The 19,593-nt window shown below is 39.0% G+C and overlaps 2 protein-coding genes across 2 annotated transcripts in view; both read right to left on the bottom strand.

Annotated features, from left to right (window-relative positions):
• LOC146001557 (uncharacterized) overlaps nucleotides 1-19,593 on the bottom strand; it is a 497,775-nt gene that overhangs the window by 396,054 nt on the left and 82,128 nt on the right. Inside the window, exon 2 of the mRNA XM_083139030.1 lies at nucleotides 8,015-8,098. The gene's annotated coding sequence lies outside the window, so the exon portion shown is untranslated. The remainder of the gene's footprint in view (nucleotides 1-8,014; nucleotides 8,099-19,593) is intronic.
• Nucleotides 155-17,634, bottom strand: LOC146001787 (uncharacterized). Its single transcript, XM_083139508.1, has 2 exons — nucleotides 16,275-17,634; nucleotides 155-315 (listed from the first exon to the last, which is right to left on the bottom strand). The coding sequence occupies exons 1-2, from the start codon at nucleotides 17,632-17,634 to the stop codon at nucleotides 155-157; spliced, it is 1,521 nt and encodes a 506-aa protein (XP_082995634.1).

Raw genomic sequence — 19,593 nt, 5'->3', positions numbered from 1 at the left:
TCTCTTTCGTTCCATTTCTGTGTTCCTTTGTCTCTTCCGTTCCCTTTCCTTGTGTTCCTTTGTCTCCTTTCTCTCTCGTTCCCTTTCTTTGTGTTCCTTTGTCTCTTTCTCTCTTACGTTCCCTTCTTTGTGTTCCTTTGTCTCTTCCTCTCTTTCATTCCCTTTCATTGTATTCCTTTGTCTCTTTCTCTATTTCGTTCCCTTTCTGTATTCCTTTCTCTCTCTCGTTCCCTTTCTGTGTTCCTTTGTCTCTTCCGTTCCCTTTCTTTGTGTTCCTTTGTCTCTTTCGTTCCCATTCTTTATGTTCCTTTGTCCCTAAAAGCCAAAAAGGTCGAAAAATGCGAGAAAAAACAATGTTTTCTAGTTCTAACTTAAGAGGCACGGACTGATGTCAGGCTTAGCATTGTTTGGCGGGAGCTGCACAAGGATCAACCTTCCGTTCTATACATCTCGCTATCGTCACTACTTGAGTGTACGGAAAATATGGTATTTGAGCGAACGCGGTGGTCGCTCAGTGCTTGGTCCATCAGATGCTGCGGACACAGATTCGAGTGATGACCCCAAAGCATTAGTGCTGAGAATGTGGGTCTTTTCACATGTCAGGCACACACTCCAGGAGCGGCGAGGGCGCAATATTAATTCGTCTTGTCCAGCTCAGATGGTCGCCGCCCACGGGATGATAATTAAGCAAACCGAGGATGTTGTCTCGGCCATAGCCAAGCAGCGTCCACTGATTAATGTGCATGTACGCTGCCAAAGGGGAAGGATTCATTGTCTGGAAGTGCGTGCGTGGGTGTGTGTCCTCATTTGGCTGCGTGTGAGAAGATGTTGGGGTGCGAGGTCTGTCTCGCCCCCTCTTCTTGTACCCGTGGTCTTCTTCCGCAGTAAGGCACACTGGGAGCTCTCCTCTTTCTGAAGTTTGACACGGAAGAGACGAGGTACATCCCCTGAAAAGCCGCGAAAATGATTTCGCTTATAACCACTTCACTTTAATCCCTTACATTTGAACCGTTGCTACTGGTGTCGAGACTTGGGATTTCTGTAATTTACTTTCATATCTCCCCCTAGCTGATTCCCCTGATTTGCGCAGAAACAGCTCAAATTGTAAACTCATAATTCTTTGCTGAATTCCTCTATCCACAGAAGACACATGGTTGAAAACAGGATTGTCAAATTTCGCTGATTCCCACCTTACAAATTTTCAAGGAAACAGTCTAAGTGTCGTGAAGTAACTGATGATAACGTTACTTCCATTGCAAAAAAAGTAGTTTTTTTTTACAGTTACAGCTACTTACTTTTAAATTACAGTTAAATTTCTAAAAAAAACTGTTACTTCCAACTGCGTTACATAAGAACATTCATTCAATCATGATATATTATATGACGCTACAGCTCTATCATTTAAATGTAAATCTACTTTGAACCACGTATATATATATATATATATATATATATATATATATATATATATATATATATATATATACAGTAGAGCGTCGATTATCCGAAGTAATTGGGGGACATGGGTGTTCGGAAAACTGGTTTGTTCGGATAATCGAACTGTACATGTTTATTTGCCAATAAGAAGTACTGTACAGTAAATTTATTCATAAAAACAGGCATCTCTTTAAGTATGTATTACAAAGTAACGTACAAAGGCAACTTTAGTAGGAATATATAGTATGTGGTACAGTTTATTAAACAAAAATATGTACATATTACATACGCATTTTGCATGAACAATACACACAGTACACAAAATTAACGTTTAAAAAAATCCTTTATTTTGGTCTGTCTAAGCAAGCCTACACGCTTACGAGCAGCTAAGTCACGTACTTTTTTCATTACAGATATCTGAAAGTGAGCGAGTACACAGTTCGGTTAAGCGGTCGTTCGGTTGACCGACGTTCGGATAATCGACGCTCTACTGTATATATATATATATACACACAGGGTGCTCGGAAATTCCCCTTACAAACTCCTAGGGCTAGTAGAGGGGACTGAGTAGACAAATAGGAACCCATGTCCGGAAACGTTCCGTTTCCGTGCTACAACCATGACAATGTGTCGGATGTGCCTGATGGCACGTGACGTCTACAAATTGTTGCGTTCCACTGTCGACACAGGTGTTGATCAATGAATAGTACGTTTATTTTTTGTTCCCTTGGCATTGTTACCAAATAAATTAGTTTCTATTATGGACTGAGTCACACGTCATTCACTTCTGTACCTTTCGTAACACCTCATTTGACATGGTTGTAATAAATGATGTCACTTTAGGTTATCAGGTGATCTTCTGACGTCATGTACTGCCTATCCGGTTGCATACCAACACAGGCACATCCGACAAATTTTTATGGTTGTAGCAGGGAAACGGTACCTTTCCGGACATGGGTTCCTATTCCAAATATTGTCTACTCAGTCCCCTCTACTAGCCCTAGGAGTTTGTAAGGGGAATTTCCGAGCACTCTGTATATATCACATGCAATGTTATAGGATGATATATGAGTTATTGAAATAAATATGTCAAATTGAGCCATAGCTATTTTTTCTTGCATAAAGGATCATCGATACCATATTTGTAAGTACATATTTATAAACACTATAGATACATTTATTTTTTTAAAATTATTTATATTTTTGAGTTGTTTCTGCTCAAATTTGGGGTGGTGAGAGAGGACAAACGAAATACGAAATTTGGTAAACTAAATACGATTTTGTTTCAAATTTTAATCTCTAAAAACAAGGTCATTGAACAGAATACTTCTCCAACACAAAACGTCAGGTGCTGGCAACGATGAACGTCCATGACAGGAAATCGTTGCCGGAAGCCAAGGTCGGAGCAAAAAGTTGAAAGTTCTCGGATTGCGTAATCCGGACCTCCAATCTTGACATTTCTCCTGATACAAGGGAAATCCAAGGCTTCCTTGTAATCCTACACGGCCATCTCTTGGCTTGGCAACACTGCAGAAAGGCAAAAAGCGAAGAAGATTAATTGGTAATCTGACACGGTCACAGTGCGTTATTGGGAAACAAACTTTTCAAATAATCTAGAGAAAAAAAGATATACATTTCGGAGAGGATTAGCTTCCATTGATGCCAGAATGTAAAGGAGTAAAGTATAAATCCCGCCGGCGCGAAATTAAAGGCGGGAATGGGGAAGAAACAGAAGAAGATAGAATTTTTCTGTAGGATTCTTTTAAGGGTGGGGAGAAAAGTGTAACGTTAAACTAGCCTTAAGCGTTGACAGGTGAAGAACGATTTCGGTAAAATGAGGCGAATCTCCTGCATGCTAATGAATGTAATTTGAACCTAGCCTTGCAGCAAAGCGGGCGCTTATTATAAGTGGTGCATTTCCTATGTGTATGTAGTTCCCAGGGAGGGTTTGAGGGGACTACAGTAAACCCTCGTTAACACAAGCTCGCTTAAGACGAGTACTCGGTTAACATGAACAAAATGTTTGTCCCGGCAGGGATGTATTATATTTTATAGAAAGTTTTATCGGTTAACGCGAATTTCGGTTACCACGAATTACGAACTGTTTTTAGTCCGTTGCGTCATTAGATCTCATTTAACACGAACTTTCAAAGTTTTTCATATTTTTTTCTGTTGTTCCTCTGTCGTTCCTCTGCTAGGTATGTAAGAAATCGCCCGACAATCTCTATCATCTTGTCAACAATCAACTTATACAGTATTGTAACCAACAGATTCAGATCAACAATGTGTTCAGATGTGTTTTTCTGTTCTTTAAAACGTAGCCAGTATTAGTAACATCAAGTTGCAAGCAGTAAGAGAGGAGTCATGGCCAAGAGAAAGCAGACAGGTATAGATCTGCAAACAAAACTGAGAATCCTAGAGGAAGTAGACCGTGCTGCATTGAACAAAACTACAATTGCTGAGCAGTATGGAATTGCCAAATCTACATTACCTACAATACTTAAATACATAATACGTATTGTAAATGGTTAATGTGTAGAAAGAACTGTATTGCAACAATAAAATTTGCGTCCCCGGTTAGCACGATTTTTTTAACACGAACTCTTGATTTTCGGTCCTTTGGAATTCGTGTTAACGAGGGTTTACTGTATATCCACCCCCCCACTCTTTGATTCAAATTGCCTAAAAATAGTACCGTTTGGTACATGAAAACATGAAGCGATATAGCACAATTATATGCTAAAAAATCGAATCTTAACACTCCTCTTATATCCATAACCCGAGAATCGAATACTATACTGGACATACTATAGCGCATACGCGCAAGTCTACGAGTATTTTAAGTTTCGAATATGGACTTCGATTTTTAAGCGTCAAGGATGACAACTTTGTAAGCAAATTGATTCAAAATTATAGTCTAATGTTAAAAATCGTCTGTAAAAAAAACGCAAATCAATTAAGTCACATTTCAAAAGAGAGAAATAGAATTGCAATTTATATTGGTAAAAATAATTATTTTTAAGTTGCTACGTTTCTTGAAAGAAGCAAGTTTTGGCCAACATAACTTTTTTAAATCCTTACTGATCATACATTAAGGTTTGGCATAGTAAATAACATACATTGATCGGTTCCGCGACCAGAAAGAGTCCCTGAACTGAATATAGAATACAGAATGAATTTCCAAAAATAATCGAGAGGTTAAAATATACGTTTTCAAAGTGTATAACTTCCATCAAGAGCGGAATGTATAAGTCAACTGTTAATCCCGCCGGCGCGAAAATAAAGGCGGGAAATGAAGAAAAGCGGTTTTTTTTCTGCAGGAGAGACTTCTTTAAAGGGGGTCATTCAGGCCTATTTAGTTTGATTTTCAGTTGTTCTCATCGTCCCGATCAAGTTTAAGAGGCGGAACAGCAATACAAAACAACTAAAATCCAACACAAACGGTTTGAGCAGAAAATAAAGAATTGTCATTAATTCAATTACTCCAATACAACACATATACCCACGTTCTGAATCAACAAGATGCAAGAAGACTTGGAAAATGTCCATTATATTTACAAGAACAAGAATTGTGTAATTGCCAAGATAAAGCTACAGTCGTTTTTTGCTTCCTGCAACTGATAATTGCATTCTCGTGCCTATATAGACCGCTATAAAATCTAGAATCATGTCTAAGGCACAACCACAACGTGCTGCCCTCTATTGATTTTTCCTGTAAACGTACTTTATCATCTCTAAACACTGAACTGTATCTTTTTTGTTTTGACTTACCCCATATGACCCTGGGGAGACAGAAATTGACCGAGCTATTATAAACAGATATTTTAATAACCATTGATTACACGTAGAGCATTGAACCTACGGATACATATTTGCATTGATAATTAAATCTGGTTCCTCCATGTGCATTGGGTGTGTGCAAACGGCTGCTTCCGGGTTCAACATGATTGAACACAAATAATGCTTTAAGGTCAGAGGCAGGACTAACATTGGTTTTTACCATGTGAAACACAGCTTTGGAATTTAAAAGCAGACGGAATAAATTATAGCTACGTTGTGGGACAAAAATAAAAATTCACAGCGGGGGCTTTCATGAGTTCACAGCAGGAAGAGAAGAGGGAACGGGACACACGAATTCAAAAGCGTTTAAGGTTACTGATTTCTGTAATATTTAGTAAGCCTTCTATTCGTGGTAGTGCTCACCATTCATTCATGATGTAATATACGATGTACATAATTGTGTATTCAAGATCAACATGGGTTAACTTCCGAGGAAAATGTAGGCCTATATTAGGTTCTTTTGAAGACGTAGATGTACTATTATGTATTACATAATGTCTGCATATTTACATTTGTAACCCCATATTTCTTTTGTGTACCTAGATTTACTTTTGTAGGCCAAGATCGGCTTTTCTGGACCTAAAATGTTCTGTGTAGATATAGATTTAGCTTATCTCGATCTGGATTTGCAGACACAAATTCGATTTTTTAGATGTAAATCTGTGAACAATAATCTAGATCATTCTTATCAATTTGCACTACATCTAGTTAAGATGTAGCTTTACTTAAGCAGACATGCATTTGCTTTTTCCTGACTGGACTCATTTTCATAGACTTAGACTCGCATTTGTGGATTTAGATTCGCTTCTGTCGGCTGTGTTTCGCCGAGGTTGGCATTTGGAGACATAGGTTTAGGTACTCTTGAAAGTCTACCGAGGATGAGGCACTTTTGGAGACGTAGATGTAGGTACCCATGAAAGTCTACCGAGTATGAGGCACTTTTGGAGACGTAGATGTAGGTACTCATGAAAGTCTACCGAGAATGAATGCACTTTTGGAGACGTAGATGGAGTTACCCCTGAAAGTCAACCGAGAATGAGGCACTTTTGGAGACGTAGATTGCAGGTACCCATGAAAGTCTACCGATAATGAAGCACTTTTTTAGACGTAGATGTAGGTACTCATGTAAGTCTACCGAGAATGAATGCACTTTTGGAGACGTAGATGGAGTTACCCATGAAAGTCAACCGAGAATGAGGCACTTTTGGAGACGTAGATGTAGATACCCATGAAAGTCTACCGAGAATTAGGCACTTTTGGAGACGTACATGTAGGTACTCATGAAAGTCTACCGAGAATGAATGCACTTTTGGAGACGTAGATGGAGTTACCCATGAAAGTCAACCGAGAATGAGGCACTTTTGGAGTCGTAGATGTAGGTACTCATGAAAGTCTACCGAGAATTAGGCACTTTTGGAGACGTACATGTAGGTACTCATGAAAGTCTACCGAGAATGAATGCACTTTTGGAGACGTAGATGGAGTTACCGCTGGAAGTCTACCGATAATGAGGCACTTTTGGAGACGTGGATTGCAGGTACCCATGAAAGTCTACCGATAATGAAGCACTTTTTTAGACGTAGATGTAGGTACTCATGAAAGTCTACCGAGAATGAATGCACTTTTGGAGACGTAGATGGAGTTACCCATGAAAGTCAACCGAGAATGAGGCACTTTTGGAGACGTAGATTTAGATACCCATGAAACTCTACCGAGAATGAGGCACTTTTGGAGACGTAGATGTAGGATCCGTGAAAGTCTACCGAGGATGAGGCACTTTTGGAGACGTAGATGTAGGTACTCATGAAAGTCTACCGAGAAAGAGGCACTTTTGGAGACGTAGATGTAGGTACTCATGAAAGTCTACCGAGAATGAGGCACTTTTGGAGACGTAGATGTAGGTACTCATGAAAGTCTACCGAGAATGAGGCACTTTTGGAGACGTAGATGTAGGTACTCATGAAAGTCTACCGAGAATGAGGCACTTTTGGAGACGTACATGTAGGTACTCATGAAAGTCTACCGAGAATGAATGCACTTTTGGAGACGTAGATGGAGTTACCGCTGGAAGTCTACCGATAATGAGGCACTTTTGGAGACGTGGATTGCAGGTACCCATGAAAGTCTACCGATAATGAAGCACTTTTTTAGACGTAGATGTAGGTACTCATGAAAGTCTACCGAAAATGAGGCACTTTTGGAAACGTAGATTCAATAAAATGGAGGTCTGCCGATAATAAAGACATGCAATCTTAGCAGATATTTAGAACCATTGTACTTAATCTCGATATCTCCTGTAGTCTTGGTGTTACGCCTAACAAAGGTATATAAAGCGTACCACGCGTATTCCACTCAATCCGTAGGTGCAGTTAGTGTAATCGATGCCATGCACCAAACCTGCATTATCAGTCATTAACTTTTTTCTTCTCCAAAAGTAAGGAATCAGCTATAACAGTTCAATTGGGCAAAATAACATGTACAATAGATTTCAACGTCCATACTTTTATCACACTGAAACAGGAATTTCAACATTATCTGCAAAGCGCGCAATGCAGAAATATTCTTACTCTAATTATATTGAAAATATGATTGCTTGTATCACCGTTAATATTTACTTACAAATACGATTTCAATACAAATAGAGTAATTAAATTTCAGCATCCTGGGCGCAATTAAAGTTGATTAAACTCAACAATATTTAGTTTAATAATATGATTTAAAATAGCAAATAACTCACCAATCTGTTGCAATTAAAACGACCAGGTAATGTCTGCTCTACATTCCCCTTGGCTACCCGAGACGTAATTCCGAAACGATAATCCTGTAAGAGATAATGGAACGTTTATTGTTAAATTTCAGAGTGGTTGATTTATCTTCTAATAACACCGTCACATTTTCAAACTGAGGTATCAGTTACATTTGATTATTATTTCAAAATAATTAGTTTTTTAATGCATACTACAGCATTTATACGGGATGAAAATTTACATGGACAAGGCCTACGTGTATCGGAGCAGAACCATCACACCGAGGTACTCAGCGTAGAGTGGTTGCATGTTCCACAAACCTGTACTCAGTTAAGAGTGCGTGTTTATTTTACGTGAATACTAGTAAATGAATTCATTTAAACAAGTCACATTATGTCTGACAAAATAGAATAGAAATGCTGAGAGGGACAGAGTAAAAATGATGAAATAAGTTTCTTAAAAATACTAAAAATAAGTAACTATTAAATTAGTGCTCATAGTGCATGAACACTGAAAGCGAGAGATGGTAGTTGTCGACTTGTAATAGCTGAAATGGGTAACGTAAAAGAGTAGACATCTCTAGGAATATTTTTTTATGTATGCGAGCCGCGGTAGATCAGTCGATAGTAGCGTCGTTGCCTTGTAATCAAGGGATCCCGGGTTCGATACCCCGTGGAGGCACATAGTGGTTCGGATCCCACTTTAAACTGTAGGTCCAGTCCCGATTAGCCTTACTGTGTATATACTTAAAACACCAACTCAATCAATCAATCAATCGATAGAGTGGCTGACTGCTATGCAATAGAAGCGGGTTCGATTCCCAGATTGCTGATTTGAAACAGAGAAGTTTTCCAGCTATATACCTCCATGGGGTTTGCCCATCCTCTGATAAATGAGTATCTGGAGCGTGGTGCTGATCACAACACCTCCACAAAATGGCCGAGGTTGTGAAGGTTTGGGGTCCTAACTCTACCCTCACCCCCAAATATGCCTTTACGGTATGTTGCCATGTGCACGGGTTAGCTTTATCCTCCCCTCCTCTCTCTCTCTCTCTCTCTCTCTCTTATTTGTCTATCTATGTGTATTTGTCATAGCTCATGCACACTTGGATTAGTGGTAATCAAATAGCGTAAAATAGGTTATTCACAAAAGGTGAACTAGTGCAAGGAACAAACACATTGCTGAAAGGAAAGGAATCTAGCTTAGATCCCCTCCAAACATAAAGAGGGCAAGAGGTATGCCAGAAAGCTCTACTGATAACATCCGTCTTCCCAGAAATGTAAGACTCCATTTTCTTGATGATGGGCAACGAAAGCTGTTTCCATCTCACAAATAGTTTTGCCAAAGAATGTTTCCATCCCAGAAACGGATATCTCCTTTATTTTTTTTCTCTTTCTTCTCGCTTCGGTGCACCTGGTTTACAAATCTCATCGACCATAAAGGCCTTTCTGTGAAGTGACCTGCAGTGCTGCCATCCCCTTGGTTTTTGTAATGAAATAATTATTCAACCACCTAGCCTTTTCGGTTGCACTTTTGTGTGTTACGTTAAGGTCCTCTGTCCTTATTTCTCACACAATTTTCGTGATATTCTATACACATTTGAGTAGAGGGAATCAGTAGCGTACGCAGGATTTCATCAAGGGGGGGGGGGTTATATCTAAAACTTTCTCCAAATTCACATTACCATTGTTTTATTATACTTTAATTAAATAATAATAATCACAATTAATTAATTATACTTATAATTAATTAATTAGCTGAATTACTACTAATACCACTACTACTATTATGTAGTAGAGATCTACATAAATATAGTATTTATGAAAACAATAGAACGTAATTGCTTTCTAGTCATTCTATTTTTATCAAATCCTGAGAGCATGTTTTTGTTTCTTTGTTACGAAATAATTGTCTGGTCAACGAAGTGAGACATTTTAAGGGTGAAGAAGATCCATAAATACAAGAAAATATATTAAAATAAATTAAAATAATTAAAGTATGGAACTCATCCAAGGAGCTGCGGTGGTCTGGTCGGTAGATCATCTGACAATCACGCAGGAGATCCGGATTCGATTCCCGAAATTGGTTGGAATCTTTCGTGCTTCTTCCCCGCATAAATGTCCCATAATTCACATCTGGATTGTCTCGCTGTTCTTACCAACAAAACGTTTTACAATAGTTAAGCTTATTGTCGTTTGAATAATTGTCTAGTCAACAAGGTGAGACATTTTAAAGAGAGACATTCAAACGTGCTGCGGTAAATAATACAATGGGAAGTCAGACTGGTGACTGTATTCTTGTCCGCCTAGCCTTTGTCTATACATTAGAATCTAACAACGAACCAAGAACTTTCTTTAGTTAATTCTCATTGTTCACACAAAAAAATACATGTTCGTTGAACACTGGCGTACGCAGAGGCGTGGCCGATGGTGTTACGGCCCCTACCGAAATTTTGAGAAAATCAGAATTTTCAAATAAAAATCCGTTAAGAACTTTAAAAAATCAAAATTTGTAAATGCGAAACCTCTTTTAAAGTGAGTCCCGATTACCATTTTTGTCATTGAATACAATTTTAATAGACTGAAAAGCTCCAAAAATACGAAATATTTTATTATGCATCCTGCTCTCCAAAACAAGCAATGTGCTATCCACATTTACTATTCCGGTCCCTCCAGAAAAAAACCTGCGTACGCCAGAGTATTGAACATTTTTTCACTTTTAAATCATACTTACCCTCATATTTTACTTTCAAGAACTCGTGTTTATTTTCAAGGCATCACTTTGAAAGACGCGTGTGTTTGGAATGCTATGCTTTTCTCCATGCTGCATGTAAATAATAATTCAAATTATTATTATTATTATTATTATTATTATTATTATTATTAGTAGTAGTAGTAGTAGTAGTAGTAGTAGTAGTAGTAGTAGTAGAAGTTGTAATAGTAATAGTATTGTCCTAGATCTTTCACTGTGATAAATTGGCCATTTAATTTTTTTTCCACAGCATTTTTCATAATATTTCACAAGCTCGAGGGGGGGTTAAACCCCGTAACCCCCCCCTTGCGTACGCCACTGGAGGGAATGATACTAAGTGTTTCCATCTCCTAAAATTTTCCAAAAAAAAAAAAAAAATGATCATTGCGGAACTTCAGACTATGTTTTATGTTGAACATACGTGAGTCTGCAAATTCGAAACAGGCCAATAGCATTGATAATAAATTGAGCAATTTCCAGAGGACACGTCATAAAAACTCCTGGGGTGAATCGAATGGTGGTTTGAAAATCCCTGGTGCCTCAGTAGGGGGATGCTTGGGAAGTGGGACTACCGTTACCTGGAAAAGATCGAACCGCAGAAGGAGATCATATTACACATTTTGTTATGTAGCTTTCAATTTAAAGGAAATTTCCTTGGAAATAATTCTAGGTAAGGTGTACCGTATGAGATTGATTGAAATATCATTTTTGGGTGCATCAGCACTTGGCCTATTTGCACCCGTCACATTATACGGGGCCCAGGCCCCTTACCATAACTAAATTCAACATATGTCTCCGAGGATACAAAGGATTACACTAGCTGTGGAACCAGACGTCAGAGCTTCGTTTGTAAAATTCTAAAGTATACAGTGACTTCAAACAGTGTAATATGACGAGAGTTTCGCAATTGTTTGCTTCTTTGAGTCTTAAAGTCCACTTTATACACAGATAGGCTAATAGGGGCTGCACCTAAAGTATAAAGTGCCTCCATCGGCTATCAAACCCGGTACCCATTCGTTACAAAGTGACAACGTTACTGCTACGCCTCGGGAGGCCCATTTTCGTAATACATAAACCTACTTTTTAATGTTATTCCTCATATTACTTTCTCACCTATGATTGACTTTCTTATTTTTTTTTCTTTCGGACGCAGTAACTGTAATGCCTTGCGAGGATGGAGTAATGTAAGTAATTATTTTTCTATTAGTTGTGTTAAAAGTAAAAATATGTATCATTTTTTCCTGCTTTACTGAGTAATATTGACACAGATGAATTTCCCTATCCAGAAACGATAGATGCTTGGCATTAAACACATGTATTCGTTTGCTCACTGTAAAATGAAACAGCAGAGAAAAAAATGAGACCTAAATGACCTGCTAGGACAGTAGTTCCCAAAGTGTACACCGCGGCGCCCTGGGGAGCCTTGGCTGGCTTACAGGGGTGCCGCGAAATATTCCAATATTTTCACTGAAATGCCACTTGTTCCAAATATGTGCTTATTTAGTACTTTTTACAGATATTTTTTTCTGAATTTCAAATATCTTATCTTAAGGCAAGCAAACTAACCACACTAACTTAGCATTGCAAGTGTTAGATAGGCCTACATTCTGACTTGCGCGTCGCGGAAAAGTCTTAACACACTAAGAGCGCAGGGAAATAAAAAGTTTGGGAACCTCTGTGCTATGAGATCACCTCCAGCGTGGGGGTAAACTATCATAGCTACTGCCCAATACTATATTGTGTCTCCCGTTTACCGCTAAACCTATATATGTTTGTTAAACTTTACACTTTAAAAGAAAAATCGAAAGAAATGATAATGTTATTTTTATTGCATGACGTTTCTTCCATTGCAGTTGTCAAAATTTCACAAAACCAAATAATACCAGCACACGTTTTTCTCTCTTAAAGTCGACACAGCAATCTCTTGCCACGCGTCCTCTTTTTCCCCGGACATGTCTTCTATTTAAAAATAAAAAATCGTCCGGGCGATTATCTTTTCAGAAGAAAAAGGCCTACAAATTCTTAACATAATTTTAAAACGTTTAAAAGAAGCAAAACAGGTTATAACATGCTCGCTAGATGTCACGTCAGTTCGAGTGCAAATACAATCATAGCTAAAATCGATACTTAAACAATGTCGATAGCGACCGATAAGTCCATGTCAGAAATCTACGCAACCCATTTCACCCGTTGCTTCATCTGGGACTCGAACTCATGTCTACATTCATTTCACCGTTGTATGTTGTAGCGCCAGTAGAATTAGCGTTCTTTGTTGGTTCTTACACTTGCATAGAAATGCCGAAACGAAAATGTAAGTCTTGAGAAGTACTCCTAAAGATGAAATACTAATATATATCCTCTTTTTCACTTCGCAAAATAAGATTAACGTTATTTTCAATAGAGAAACCTACAGGTTGGTCAATAACCAACACAAATGCGTCATTTGCTAGAGATAACGTCTTAACATAAGAAGGTATTCTCTTTTAAATCTAACATTTTAAATGTCCGATCACTCGATTATGCAGTAGCATAACAAGCTTTAACGGTAATAGCAACTTTATCGCAGCTCAGCGTGTATTTTTGTCAACAGGACGGTTATAAATTTTGTCTCTTGTGACCCCAGTGTACAAAATTTGAACCTGCACACGTGAAGTTCTTATTCCCGGCTTTTTCAGTGCAAGAGTCGGCAACACTAACGCATTGGTGAACTTCTAAGGGAGGATTTTTGCTTTCCATCAAAAATAACTTTTCAAAAATCCAGAAAGGAAGGAGAAGGGCCTTTGAAAAGAGGAATGTCAGCAAAGAAGAGAGGCAGAAAGTCGGTCAGAAAATAAGATTAGATCTATCCGTTTCATCCCACCCTACATATTATTGCTTCCAAGAACATGCTTCGGGGAAGGGGGGTGAATAAGCAAGGGGGAGGAGAGCAGGTGGGCCGAACATCATGTCAAAACATCCTGCTCCATTGTTGCGAAAGAATGGTTCGGTGATTTCGTTGGGCGGAAATTTCAGTTGCAGCTTCCAGAATACTTGGAGACGGAGGCTCCAAGAATGGTCTAGGATGGATTTAACAAGATAAGTGCCCACTGGCACAAAGGAGGCCATTTTTTCCCCAACTCATTGTGGGTCAGTGTCACGAGGGCGCAATTGTACATTTACAAAAGGGCCGGGTGATGTCACTCCGGCCAACCTCCGGCTTGAACTCTGACATAAGAATTTTTCCAAGTCCAAGAATGTCTGTTGTTGGTTGATGACGATACAAAGGACATTACGTCGCGCGTGTGAACGAAGTAATTCTGGTCCCTCTGACGTTGTGCTGCCCAATATAGGAGCTTACGACAGTTACAGCAGTGGGAGTAGCTGTGCAGGAAGCTCAGATGTTCATGAAAAGATGACCGACCACAGTGCCGTTGGCTTCCTATGAGTTCATATAAAGATGCAAGATTGTCCTCTCTCGTTCTTCCCTACACCCCCCTCCCATAAACACACACACACACACAGCGTGTATCATAATAGAATAAACAACTTATCATGTTTATTGTTGAAAAATTATCTGAAACGCAACAATTATGTTTGTTGTATAACAATGAAAAAATCTTCATGTTTTGTTTTCACGCTCAAGGCTTTCATTGTGGTGCTGGTATAGTGTCAATGAAAACGGCGACTTTCACAGGTACCCAGACCTTACACTCGCAGACTTCTGCATTTGGGGCTTTGTGAAAGACATTGTGTATGTGCCACCTATGCCACAGAATGTGCAACAGCTAAAGGAGAAAATAAGAAACGCCATTGCTTTGGTGGACGAGATGTTCTTGGAAAACGTGTGACAAGAACTCGAATTTCGATGGGATGTGTGTTGCATAACAGAACATTTGTAGCAATTAGTAGCCATTTATAGACATTCATAGAAACTTCAAGTGTTGCTGATTTATACAAAAACAAATCTTCTTCTTCTTCTTTTGCTCTACAGCCCTTGGTGGGCTCTGGCATCCCAAACAATCTTCCTCTACCTCGTTCTATCTTGAGCTACATTTTTCCAGTTGCGTATATTCATCCTTCTCAAATCTTCTTCAACCGCATCGATCCATCTTCCCCTCGGGCTTCCTTTTGGCCTTGTTCCCCACAATTTCTGATTGAATACCAGGCGTGGTAGCCTATCCTCTTCCATTCTCATCAGATGTCCTGTCCATCTTAAGCGTTGAGATTTTATATATCTCACCACATGTTCATATTGAATCAATCCTTCTAACTCCATATTATTCCTAATTCTATAGGATCCATCTTCATTCCTAACGGGGCCAAAGATCTTACGTAATATCTTCCTTTCAAAACACATTACCTTGCTTTCTGCTTTAGATGTAAGTTTCCAAGATTCTGCACCATATGCTATAACTGGTCTAATAAGTGTCCTATACAGTCTTAATTTTGTGTTCCTAGAGAGGTTTTTTGACTTAAATAATTCTATATGTGCATAGTACTGTCTATTTCCAGCCTATATCCTTTGGTTAACAATCTCTTCTTCTTCTATGTTGTTATGTAGAAGAGCTCCAAGGTAAGTAAAAGTGGGTACTCCTTCAAAGTGATATGTACCTACATTCAAAGCCAGAGAGTTTCGTCTGGCTAGCGATCTGGACATTCTCATATATCTTGTTTAAGTTTCATTAATTAATAGTCCTATTTCTCTGGATTTACTATCCATCTTTTAAAAAGTGCTTTTAAGATCTGCAAGTGTCCTTGATATTATCACAATATCGTCAGCAAAAGCAAGTATCTGTGTTGTTTTGTAGAATATGCTCCCCCTTTTTTGCAGTGGACTGATAATATCATGTAGTACAATAATGAAAATTAGGGTGGACAGAGCATCCCCTTGTCTCACTCCTGTTTCTATGTTAATGGTTGGTGAGACTTCTCCCTGCACCATGACTCCCGCTGTTGTATTTTCCAAGGTTACCTTTATCAATGTTATTAATTTATCTGGAAATCCTACTTTCTTGAATACTGTCCTGTGTAAGCTGTGTAAGCTATCAAATGCTCGTTGATAGTCTATAAATAAAAAGTGTAGATCTATATTTTGCTCATAGAATTTTTCCATAATTTGAGATATGGTGAAGATGTGATCTATGGTAGATCTATTTGGACGGAATCCACATTGATATTCCCCTAGGATTTCTTCTACCTGTTTAGATGCTCTCATATATAGGATATTAGAAAATATTTTGTATCCAATATTTAATAGTGTTATCCCCCTGTAGTTGCCACAATTCCTTTTATCACCCTTTTTATGGATGGGGAAGATAACTCCATATTTCCAACTACATGGTATTGGTATTTTCTCTTGATCCCATATCATGCAAACTAGTTCATGAACTTTCTTCCAAAGTGTTTCTCCGCCCTTTTTAAATATCTCCGCAGGGAGCAAATCTTCTCCAGGTGCTTTATTATTATTTAATTTTGATATTGCACACTTTACTTCTTCAAACGATGGTCTTTGTACCTCACATTCTGTAACTTGGGTTTGGTCTTCATCTGCATTATCTGTTATATTAAATTTAGATTCATAGAGCTCCTGAAAATATTCTGACCATCTTTCCAGACATTTGGCTTGATCCGTAATAAGCTTCCCATTTTTGTCTTTACATACGTTTAACCTTGGTTGATATCCGGTACTAAGATTTCTAACAGCTTTGTACATTTGTCTTGTATTACCCTCTGTCTGATGTTCCTCTATTTTCCTTTCTCGCTCCTCCATCCAATATGTCTTTTTCCTCCTACAGATTTTAGTCGCTTTCTTCCTAGCATCTTTATATGCATTCATCGATGCTCTTGTTTCTCTTTGAATCATCTTTTTCCGTAACTCATTTTTCTTCCCTATTAGTACCCTACACTCTTCATCATACCAATCTTTTCTGTTAGATCTCTTCCTTTGCCCTAATATCTCTTCTGATGTTTCAGTCAGAGTTTTCTTCATATCATTCCATATTTCCTCAATGCTATTATTTTCATTCTCATCACTTAATTGTTGGTGTATTTGTTCCTGAAAAGCTCTCTTATCGCTGTCTTTCTTTAACTTTTCTATATCCCAACCAGTTCTCTTTTTTCCCTTGATTTTGCCTATATTAGACAATCGTTGCCGCAATATAGATTTGACTAGGAAGTGATCACTGTCACAGTTGGCCCCTCTGCGTGTTTTAACGTCTATAACAGATGTGGCATGTCTGCTGTTCACCAGAACATGATCTATCTGATTTGTGTATGTTCCGCCGGGAGCTCTCCAGGTGCCTTTATGAATATCTTTCCTGGGGAATTGGGTACTTTTTGCAAGCATTTTATTTTGTATACAGTACTGTATTAATCTCCAACCATTCTCACTGGTGACTGAGTGTAAAGAATTCTTTCCTGCCACTTCTTTGACTTCAGATTCTCTTCCAATTTTTGCATTGAAGTCACCCATGACAAGTAGTACATCATGTCTACTTGTACTTTCATTTAACAAATCCAACTCGTCATAAAATTTTTCCTTGTCCAGTTCTTCTGCATCCTCGTTAGGTGCGTAAGCAGAGATGATGGAGATGTTATAGAACTTGCCTTTAAGTCTAATTTTACACAGTCTGTCATTTACTGGTATAAATTCCATTAGTGATTTTCTAGCTTCTTTACTTATTATAAAGCCTGTACCACTGTGTCCTCTGGTTTCAGCACCACTGTACAAAACTGTACAGTTTCCCTTGTCTATCTGACCACTCCCAGGCCATCTTATTTCTTGCAGTGCCAGAACATGCAACTTATATTTTATAAATTCATCAACAATTTCTGGCAGCTCACCAGCTTGTAGCATTGTTTGCACATTCCATGTCCCCATCCTGAGATCATTTACCTTAACTCGTAGCCGTGTTCGTCTTCTGGTTTCCTTCCATATCCGAGGCTCATTGTTGGGTCTCTGAACAGCGGATATTTTCCGAGGATTGGGTCGTCAGCCCAATGCCTCAAACAAATATCATTGTTTTATTCCATAGCTGTAGTTAAGTCGAAATAAATTATTAGAAAAACATTGTTTTCTCTATTATAATACAGAACCCTGTATATAAAAAGAGAGAGACACGGAGGTCTAGTCGGCAGGGCGTCTGGACTGCCACGTGGAGGAACCGGGTTCGAATAAACTCTCATTCTCTAACACACGGAGCAACAGAGTGAGTACAAGAAGAGCTAAATCTCATTCTTCAACATCACAGAGCAACAGAGTGAGTACAAAACGGGGAGCAAAATCTCTATCTTCAACATTACAGAGCAACATATTGAGTACAAATGGGGAGCAAAATCTCAATCTCCAACATCACAGAGCAAGAGAATGAGTACAAAACGGGGAGCAAAATCTCATTCTTCAACACCACGGAGCAACAGAGTGAGTACAAAACGGGGAGCAAAATCTCATTCTCCAACACCACGGAGCTACAGAGTGAGTACAAAATGGGGAGCAAAATCTCATTCTCCAACACCACGGAGCAACAGAGTGAGTACAAAACGGGGAGCAAAATCTCTATCTTCAACATTACAGTGCAACACAGTGAGTAAGAAGAGGAGCAAAATCTCATTCTCGAACATCACGGAACAACATAGTGAGTACAAAATGGGGAGCCAAATCTCATTCTCCAACACCACGGAGCAACAGAGCGAGTACAAAACGGGGAGCAAAATCTCTATCTTCAACATCACAGTGCAACAGAATGAGTACAAGAAGAGGAGCAAAATCTCATTCTCGAACATCACGGAGCAACAGAGTGAGTACAAAATGGGGAGCAAAATCTCTATCTTCAACATCACAGAGCAACAGATTGAGTATAAAACGGGGAGCAAAATATCTATCTTCAACATCACAGAGCAACAACAGAGTGAGTACTAAATGGGGAGCAAAAACTGAATCTCCAACATCACAGAGCAACAGAGTGAGTACAAAACGGGGAGCAAAATCTCTATCTTGAACGTCACAGAGCAACAGAGTGAGTACAAAACGGGGAGCAAAATCTCTATCTTCAACATCACAGAGCAACAGAGTGAGTACAAAATGGGGAGCAAAATCTCTATCTTCAACATCACAGAGCAACAGAGTGAGTACAAAATGGGGAGCAAAATCTCTATCTTCAACATCACAGAGCAACAGAGTGAGTACAAAACTGGGAGCCAAATCTCATTCTCCAACACCATGAAGCAGCAGTCAAGCTGCAACTGGAAATCAGAGAGAAGAGACATTATCCAGAGAAAGAGAGAGGGGCGGAGAGGGGGAAGGGTGAAAAAAATGGAAATGCTGGAACGGAAGCAGAGACGCATTTGTTATTTAAGATTACTCCGCTTGATGTCGGTGACACATTGACAGAGAAGAGATAGGGGGGAATTATAAAAGCTTAACACTCGCACACCGCCGTGAGTTGTTGCTGAGTAACGCCTCTGTTGGATCCGACGATCACTCTTTCATTCCCAGGGCACAGCTGAGAAACAAAGAACGGCTGAAATCGGTGGACTGCAGTGCGGATAAATCAGACACAAGTGACGGACTCTGGGATTTGATTACTCATTGAGATGGCGAAAATTTATCGACATCTGCCAAGCAGGCTGGAAATAACTAACTGCACGGATCCCTTTGTGATATTAATTCTGAACTGCCCTTGTTACGAAAGGTCGACGGTGAGTATTTATTTGTTCAAGATCTGTTTCCATGCGCTCTGGAACAGTGCTTCCAGCACAGATTCCGTACAGTTTCTCTTCATAATAAAATTCAAGTCCGATTCGAGGTTTTTCATGTGGACATTTTGAATTTCCGATCCAA

The sequence above is a fragment of the Lepisma saccharinum genome, chromosome 17 (genome assembly GCF_977018435.1).
Source record: "Lepisma saccharinum chromosome 17, izLepSacc3.1, whole genome shotgun sequence".
Taxonomy (NCBI): domain Eukaryota; kingdom Metazoa; phylum Arthropoda; class Insecta; order Zygentoma; family Lepismatidae; genus Lepisma; species Lepisma saccharinum.
The sequence above is the reverse complement of the archived record's forward strand: the minus strand, read 5'-3'. Positions and strand labels throughout refer to the sequence as shown.